At 42.7% G+C, this 9,551-nt stretch overlaps 1 protein-coding gene across 3 annotated transcripts in view; it reads left to right on the top strand.

The window, feature by feature from the left end:
* The first annotated feature begins 888 nt into the window (after positions 1-888).
* Positions 889-9,551, top strand: part of LOC143286943 (cysteine and glycine-rich protein 1-like) — a 26,872-nt gene continuing 18,209 nt past the window's right edge. The window contains exons 1-2 of one of the 3 annotated variants that reach the window (XM_076594909.1): positions 889-980; positions 9,316-9,482. In XM_076594909.1, the coding sequence (XP_076451024.1) occupies positions 9,371-9,482 (112 nt within the window). In that variant the 5' untranslated portion in view covers positions 889-980; positions 9,316-9,370. Of the gene's footprint in view, positions 981-1,091; positions 1,217-7,402; positions 7,442-9,315; positions 9,483-9,551 lie in introns of those variants that run through there. The other 2 variants (XM_076594911.1, XM_076594910.1) reach the window with 2 other exon arrangements.

Below are 9,551 nucleotides of genomic sequence, written 5' to 3'. Positions count from 1 at the left end.
CTCCCCATCTCTTCAGCATAATGAATCTCTTTCACTTTCACTTTCTCTTTCACTCTCTCTCTCTCTCTCCGTCTCTCTCTCTCTCTCTCTCTCTCTCTCTCTCTCTCTCTCTCGGTGTCTCTGTCTCTTTTTTTCTCTCTCTCCCGGCACCACCCCTCCTCTCTCTCTCTCTCTCTTTTTCTCTCCCTCCACCCCCTCTCTCTCCTCACTCTCTCTCTCTGTCTCTCTCTCTCTCTCTCAGTCTCCCCCCCCACCCCCCCCCCACCTCCGTCACCGGCTTTCTCCGTGACTGAGATCAATCCTCCCACCTCCAGAAAAAAAAAATCTTCATTTATTTTATCTCCTCACCCCCATCTGTCTCAGTTTCTGTCTGCTCCCCCTTGTAGAACCTTTTTAAGGTAATCGCCCTTATGAACAAAACAATAATTACTGCAACAATGAAACTGACAAATACCGCGAAACAAAAACATAAAAATCCAAGCCGCGCCGCATCAGTTATCATCTGTTATCATCGGGGGAAAAAGTCATGTCTTCTCTTTTCTTGTCTTGTATCAGTGTCTACTGTCTGTCCCTGTCTCTCTCAGTCTTTCTCTCTCTCTCTCTCTCTCTCTATCGCTTTTTCTTTTTCCCTCTCTTTCTTTCACTGATGCGTGCGCACAACGACGCACGTGCACACCACACACACACACACACACACACACCACACACACACACACACACACACCACACACATTCGCGTTTGTCCATTTTGCCTGTTCAATCTATTTTCCGATGTGACTGTGCAATGTGCCAAAACTCCACCCAACTCGTCTTCCTGACTCGCGACGACAGTCAAGGGCTCAGGCTTAGTGCCGTGTGCAAAAACCGTCCCTTAAAACAACGTGGATTGGTGGAGTCACAGAACTCCTACCGCCACAGCAGACGAGACTCAAGTCCTTGAAATTTTGAAAATTCCAGCGCCTGCGGTTTGACGTTCACAAGTAAGTGTATAAAGAAGATATGTGCCTGAGCATTTTTAACAACATTCGATAGACAACAGAGTTTGTGTTATTGATTCCTAAGTCGAAACAGGTGAGCTTGTTTGTGTGTGTGTGAACTCAGGGTGTGTCTGTTGTCGCGCTGTGTGTTGTTTTTGAAAGGCTTCTACAGTAGCCAAGTTCAGCAATGCTGCGTGTTCGTTCGCTCAAGTCAGGAATGGCTTCTCTCATCAGTCTGTGTCAGTGTGCGGAGGGGGTGGGGGTGGGGTGGGGGTGGCTGCATGCCAGTGGTGTGACGATGTGTGGAAGTCTTCTGTCACTGTGTCAGTCGGTGGGGAGGGAAGAATGTGCTGGTTGCTCGAACGTTCTATTGGCGAGGGCTTTGTTTTGTAACTGGTCAGCCAGCTTCTGTCTGTCTGTCACTCGATCGCTCTGTTATTGTCTGTGCTGTGTCTCACACTCTGTTTCTCTGTCTGACACTTTTCGTCTGTCTGTGTCACACACACACACACACACACACACACACACACACACACGCAGAGTGACACACACACACCTTGCTCTCGCATGCGACATACAGTGTTACGTACGCCACGGAGTGTGAACAATCACTGAATCAGAATCCGAAAGTGCATAACGTGTGTGCGGGTGTGTCAGTGTGAGGGCACATATGAGACTGAGAGATTGGGTACTTGATCTGTGAATGTTGGCATTACTGATAAATGACAAGACAATTATAGATAAACGAGTCAACCAAATTTCACTTTGTTTAAGTTGTATCAATAATAGTACTATACGATAGTCAGTCGTGCCCGACTATGACCATCAGAACAGCAGAGGAGCTAGAATTTGATTATAGTGGAGAGTGTCTTGCCCAAGTCTTGCCCACTCTCTCGGCCAAGAGGGTTTTTAGGACAGTCGGCGTTGGGATGGTTCCCAAAGGCCAACTAGCCCACAAGGCTGCAGCACTAAGAGCCAGTGCAATTTTGCCTCCTGGTTTGAGAGTCATAGTCCTTCACAAAAGACTAAGCTGTAAATGGTTTCCCATTGACTGGCGAAACCATTGATAATACAGCTCTCACTTTGCTGTTGGCCCAAATGTAAACTTACGTCAATCTGTGATATAAGCCGAGTGTTGGGCCTAATAATAGTACTAACACAACTGAAAGTGAGAGACACCAGGTATCACTGTGTATGCATCCTTCTGTAAGATGTATCACAACTGAAAGTGAAAGACATGATATCTTGTGTATACATTCTTCATGTCATAAACCAGAATGGTCTGACTGCTGTTTAAAAGTATGCAATTTGTTCATTTCTCATCATCACTGAGATGCTAGAACAGTGAGCGAATGTTACATTAAAACTTTCTAGTATTAATACAGCATGAGCAGACAAATGATGCATTGTTCTAAGAACCAGCAGTGAACAGAAAATCATGTCAAGGGTAAAATGTAAAACAAAGGCTGAGATTGTTCAGATTCATGATAGCATTCAACAAAGCATAGGCACAGTATATATATGTGTCACACTTTCCCAAACCTGAAACACACATTGTATAATAAGAAAAGTGTTTGGTTTAAAAAAAAATATATATATATATATGTATATGTGTGTGTGTGTGTGTGTGTGTAAGAGAGGAAAAATAAAGTTTTGTTTGGAATTGATCTGTCAGTAGTTCATCATCATCACACAATGCTTGCTAGTTGTAAGTACTGTGGGTGATTTTAGTTTTTGAATATGTTTTGTCAGATTCAGAGGCATAGAAATCGGACTGTGATAATGTAGGAGTGTGCTTGTTGGTCTGTATACATCTCTCTCTCTCTCTCTCTCTCTCTCTCTCTCTCTGTCTGTCTCTCTCTCTCTCTCTCTCTCTCTCTCTCTCTCTCAATGTAGATATGAACATGAAGAAACATTGCACACATGCTGAGAATATTCCGGGGCAGGACTGCTCTGGGGAGGCACTTGAGACACAAATCACCAACACGCTAAGCTAGTGTGACTGGCTTTTGAGGTCAGAATCACCTGTTTCAGGACATGTAATTGATGGCGAAGCCACAGGCACAGTGCCTGAGTGTGTTAATGAGCAAGGGCGCTCGCCTGCTGTCATCGCCCCATGTCATTGTAGATAAGGTCATGAGTGTAGAATTTCCTAGTCTTCTCGTCTTGCAAGGCAAGCACCCAGTGTTTTGCAGCTTTGCTGTTTCTTGGGGGTTTAAAGCCTGTATGCCTAACGGAGTGCTAGCCAAGTGGTAATGGGCACAAGTAGGAAGCAAGTGTCCGTCGGTTCAAGTCCTATATGTGTGTACTCAGTGGGGCTTTTACTCCCCCTCTCTCCCCTCCACTGGACCTTGAATGATTGGTGGTCTGGGTGCTAGTCATTCAGATGAGAAGATAAACTGTGGTCCTGTTTGCAGTGTGTACTTGGTTCATATAAAAGAAGCGATGGCAACAAAATGGTTGTGCCAGGCAAAATTTGTTTTGAAAAAGAATCCACTTGGATTGTATAACACATTTGCAGACTGAGAAATTATCTTTAAGAAAAATTGAATAAAAAAGAAAGGATATGAAATAAAAAGGGGTGGCGCTGCACTGGGCATGGTGACATGTTCTTCACCCATGGGGTAGAGAAGACCAAATTTCACACATCTATAGAAATTTTGTTGTGTGACAAAAAAACCCAAAAAACAACAACAACACAATACAATACAGCACAATGCAGTACAACGCCTGGCAAATTGATGGCTTCTTACTTCCCCCCTCCCCCCCCCTCCTGACCCCCCTACACACACCCACTCCACACCTCTATACTGGTCCCTTCCCTTTTTCTGCTGGCAGTGAGGCAGACAGGCAGGTGACCTTTACTACAAGAATAAGGAGACAGGTATGCCAGGAATGGCAGCAATGCTGCGGGCACAGAACCGGCTGTCTCTCACACACACTGACAGTCTCAGGCTGTGATCTGAGTAAGGTGGCCTTTTTCCGTCAAAGGTGTGAGTTAGCTTGATTTTTTTTTTTTTTTTTGTTAATACAGAACTAGGTGTCTCTCACACACATTGACAGTCTCAGGCTGTGATCTGAGTAAGGTGGCCTTTTTCCGTCAAAGGTGTGAGTTAGCTTGATTTTTTTTTTTTTTTTTTTTTTTTGTTTGTTGTTAATACAGAACTAGGTGTCTCTCACACACATTGACAGTCTCAGGCTGTGATCTGAGTAAGGTGGCCTTTTTGCGTCAAAGGTGTGAGTTAGCTTGATATTATTACTGTATACTTGATTTTTTACAGAACTAGCTGTCTCTCACACACTGACAGTCTCAGGCTGTGATCTGAGTAAGGTGGCCTTTTTCCGTCAAAGGTGTGAGTTAGCTTGATATTATTATTGTATACTTTTTTTTTACTTTTTTTTTTTACAGAACTAGCTGTCTCTCACACACTGACAGTTTCAGGCTGTGATCTGAGTAAGGTGGCCTTTTTACGTCAAAGGTGTGAGTTAGCTTGATTTTTTTATTTTTTTATTTTTTTTATTTGGTGTCTCTCACACACACTGACAGTCTCAGGCTGTGATCTGAGTAAGGTGGCCTTTTTGTGTCAAAGGTGTGAGTTAGCTTGATATTATTGCATACTTGATTTTTTTTTTTTTTTTTTTTTTTTTTTTTAACAGAACTAGCTGTCTCTCACACACTGACAGTTGCAGGCTGTGATCTGAGTAAGGTGGCCTTTTTGCGTCGAATTTTCATATATATATTTTTTTTAATTGTTCTTGGAACTAATCTCAGTTGTTTTGATTGTATTATATACATAAGGATGTAGTTGTCTTTTTCAGTCATATATGTATGCGTATGCTTACACACACACACACACACACACACACACGATCGCGAGTGCACGCACACATTTTTTTCTTCCCATCATCTAATATCACTTACATGAACAGATATGAAACTGTTTAGTACTAAAACTAGTACTTAATAACAAACAGCTAAGAAAAATATGTTTCTTGAAAAAGTCTACTGGATCACTTCTCTACCCCACACCACACTTCCCCGCCCCCTCCTCCTCCCCCCTTCCCCCCCATCCCCCCCCCCCCTTTTTTTTATATAGAAAACATACATACTTGCACATCTAAGATCTCACTCAATCTAAGATTTGCACATTTCAGATACATACGTATGGGCATGTCCACACAAACCACCATTGCAGATGTTTAAGTGTGGTTTTGCTTGGTATACTGTTGAGACTTTTGCAAGGATGTATGTATGCATACACTTCGGCTGTCATTATTTCTCTCCAGTCTCTCTGTCTCTGTCTGTCTGTCTCTGTCTCTGTCTCTCTCTCTTTCTGTATGTCTGCCTGTCTGTCACTAGCTCTAACACAGGCTCACACTCACACACTTACACACACACACACACACACACACACACACACACACACACACACACACACACACACACCCCACAAACATGTACATGTTAACACACAGTAGAGAAAATGAAATGTCGCACAGTCTGTGTGTCTGTGTGTGTGTGTGTGTGTGTGTGTACCGTTGAGAATATTTGATGAATCGGTGACTTTTGATGGATGATGTTCCCTCCAAGTACAGGTTCTCTATACAAATTTCCCCTTCCCCCCCTTTTGACGTCATAGGTCTCCATACAACATGTAGTAGAGTGGGCGTGTCTGTTTATTGTTATTGCTGAACAGGCTCAGTCAGGTGGGAAGTAGAGGTCTGCTCTCTTGTCATGCATGCACACCGTATAAGGCTGAGCACTTTATTTATCTGTTTATGTTTAATTTGGAGGCATCTCGAGCGTGACCAGACCACCCCACACTCTCTACACAGACATGGCAGGATAGGACTGTACATAATGACGCATATCTCCACTGCTATTCACTTTTCCAGGGTCCTTGCTGGCTTGTTCAGTGGGTGGAAAATATGATACTACACTACACGGTCCAAAAGGGAACCAAATAAGGGGGCTTTCTCCACAGAATGTTAGCTCGTGGTATTGGTATGTGTATTTGATAGGGGTCGGCCCTTCCCGTCACACTCACTCCCAGCTGAGGAAAGTTGCTATCTAAAGGAGAGAGGTGAGGCCAGCCTGGAAAAAAAAAGGAACCTCTCTCTCCCCTTTTTATCCACTGGGTGTTTATTCATGGTATTGGTATGTGTGTTAGTAAAGGGGAATTGGCTGACCCCTATTGCCAGGAGCTGTTCATTTGGAATGTGGATTATTAAAACTCGCAGCCGGCTTGGGTTGACTGTTTACTCAAGGGTGGCTGTTGCCGTAATGTTAGGAGTGTTTATTCTTTATGTGATCTTTGATTTGCTCCCTTCTCCTACCTTTAGCCCTTGCTGAATGACTCTGCAGTTTTGCTTTCACTGATCACTACTGGGATCAGTGTGGCCAAGTGGTGCATGTAGCTGTGTGGGCTACCATCGAAAATCACTGGTGAACAGACGTTAAATTAATCGCCAACTATGAGGGATCTGGGGCTTGATTCTTGAATTTGGGCAGTGCTGTTTTGTTTGTTTGCTTTCTCCTTTTTTTGCTTTTATCACTGCAGCTTTGCACAAATTATCAGAAAGGAAGTGCAAATAAACAAGGCATATAATACACAAAAAGTCACCAGTAAGAATGTAAATTAATTAATAATTATACATGCATAATAATTATACATGCATATCTATAATGTGAATTAACTGATAATTATACATGCATAACTATCAAAAAGGTAATATGTAAAAATAATGATTTAATTTGAAAAGAAAAATAGGATAACAGGACAGTTAAAAGAAAATAAATACATTTTTTTTCTTTTTCTTTTTTTATAAATAAGTGCAGAAAGACAGAGATGGAGAGATCTAGTTGGACTGATTTGCCCTTTGATATTGATAGTTTGATATACTAGTACTAAGCAACAAAGGCTGGGTTTAATATGGATTTAAAAACAACTAATTTGACTAGATATGTGCAGAAAGACAGAGAGAGAGAGAGAGAGGTCTAATTAGATGATTATTGTGCCTTTGATGTTAATAACTTGTTAATATGTTGAGCAACAAAGGCTGGCTCCGATGTGGGTTTTCACAAGAAAAGACTTCCAGTGTGATAAGGAATGAAAACAATGCAACCTGTTACTCACATAGCCTGTGTGAATGATAAAGCTAACACCACCAAAGAACAAGGTACTGTTATCAGAATTGTTGGAAATAACACTATAGTACAAAAGTAGGTGGACGGGTCTAGTGCGGATTTGGTTTCTGTTTGTGTGTTCATTTATTTATAAACTAATGTGTAGGTAGTCTGTGTCCTGGTCAAAGGGCGAGCTAGCTTTGGGATTGATGGAATGCATAAATTATGTGGGCGTACATGAAAACCTGGTATATATTTCACAGTAACGGGAAGAAAGCTCACCACTGTCTTGTTTGCTCTTGAGGACACTGTGTCATAAAGTTTACAATCAGTGCAAGTAGGTACTATTACTGACTTGGTCTTATTCGCATACATGTGTGAGTGAGGACTGCGACTTAGGAGTGGTGTTGGTGAATCTTTCACATGTTACTGGTAGCACTGCAGTAGTCGTAGATTTTCAGATACATTTTGGAGATTATCTCCATCTCTCTCTTTTAAATTCATCCTTTATAGTCTCATTGTGTGTGTGAGTGTGGGTGAATATTGTTTGTATTGAAAGAAAGAAATGACATCAGTTCTTTTTATATTCAGTTGCCTGATCATGAAAGAGAAAAAAGGGTAGAGGATAAAAGTGAAGCCTTTTACACAGGTGCTTATTTGTTTGTGTAAACACACCCACACGCCCACACATGCACACACACACACACCTTAAGACCGGACACCCCAACACACCATAAGACCACACACACACACACACACACACACGTATGCGCACACGCACACACACCATAAGAACACACACCACAACACTTACACACACACACACACACACACACACACACACTCACTCACTCACTCACGCACCATAAGACCAACACCACAACACAACACACGCGCACACACACACACACACACACACACACACACACACACACACACAGATAGGCACAGACTTAGGAGTGGTCATTATAATTATTTTCTTTTCAAGATTGGTAATATTCATGAGTCTTTCCTCCACAGATTGGATTGATTGAAGCTAAACTTCCCTGAAGGCGAACAGGTGTGACCTGTCCACAGTCCAGGCTTAGAGTTAGATAAGCATGGTTTGACTTGACAGGGGTCACACAGGGGAATATGTATAAGTTACTCTAACTTATGTATTGGGCGACTCACCATGTGTTGCATGTATAAGTTACTGTAACTGACCAGTTGGGCTACTCCCCATCTGTTGTATTCACTGAATAGTCTTGCTCTATACTCAGACCTAATTAAGTAGAATTAATGTCAAGTCCATGAATATTATGATATTGTGTCATCTATTCAAGTGTTATAATACCCCTTCCCATGCCCACCCCCAGTCCCCTGGTTTTGAATTGTGGTCCATGGCCAGAGTTCATTAAAACAATTTCGTTCGTTCATTCGTTCGTTCTGTGTCGGTAGACAAGTCTGTGAGTCTCTCTTTATCTGTATCTCTGTATTTTTGTCTCTGTTTCCCTCTTCTGTCTGTCTGTCTCTCTCTCTGTTGGAAGACACTTGTCTCTCTCCCACCCTTCCTTCTTCTCTCTCTCTCTCTGTCAGTAGACCTCTGTCTCTTTCTTTGCCCCCTTCCTCTCTCTCTCTCTCTCTTTGTGTCTCTCTCCCTCTGCCTCTCTGTCTGTCTGTCTCTCTCATTGGACCTCTGTCTCTCTCTCTCTCTTCCCCCCCCCCCCCCCATCCTCTCTTACTCACTGCTTCTCTCTCTCTCTCTCTCTCTCTCTCTCACTGACTATCTCTCCAGGTCTCTCTGACTCTGTCTCTCCAGGTAGTCGAAGATGAAATGATGCAGTGGTTTAATTTGGTGAATAAACTATTTTCTTCAGGAGTTTGTAGGATACACATACATGTTTCAGTTCAAATCCGATGGTCTGAGATAAAGTGATGCAGTGCTTAAAATCACTGAAGAAACTGTTGTTTAAGTCTCTCCATACGAACAGCAAAAGAGACGACGTTAACAGCGTTTCACCCCAATTACAACCATCAAAATATTACAAGCGGAAGGCTCTTACACTGAAGAGGTGAATGTTGACAAAGAATACCACAATTCTGACGACGGAAGCTAAAGGTTGGGTCATAGAGACACCCACTGGACATCCGAGGGGTCTGTGTAGAGGAGAAGAGAGGACTGGCCGTACTGAGTGAGTTAAGGAACAAGTATACATGTTTGTGTTTCAGTCTTAACCGTGTAGTCCAGCCCTGAACATCAAAACACAAACAACAGACCATCATCATGCCGAATCTGGGAGGAGGCGAAAAGTGCCCTCGCTGTGACAAGACCGTCTACTTTGCCGAGGAACGCCGAGCGCTGGGTCGCAAGTACCACAGTGCTTGTCTCAAATGTGGTGAGTACATCTTAAAGTGTTTACTATATGGTATTATGTTTTACCTCAGAAAATGGAGTGTGGCTCCCT

Source organism: Babylonia areolata, chromosome 10, assembly GCF_041734735.1.
Source record: "Babylonia areolata isolate BAREFJ2019XMU chromosome 10, ASM4173473v1, whole genome shotgun sequence".
NCBI classification, from domain to species: domain Eukaryota; kingdom Metazoa; phylum Mollusca; class Gastropoda; order Neogastropoda; family Buccinidae; genus Babylonia; species Babylonia areolata.
This window is presented reverse-complemented; position numbering and strand designations above follow the sequence as displayed.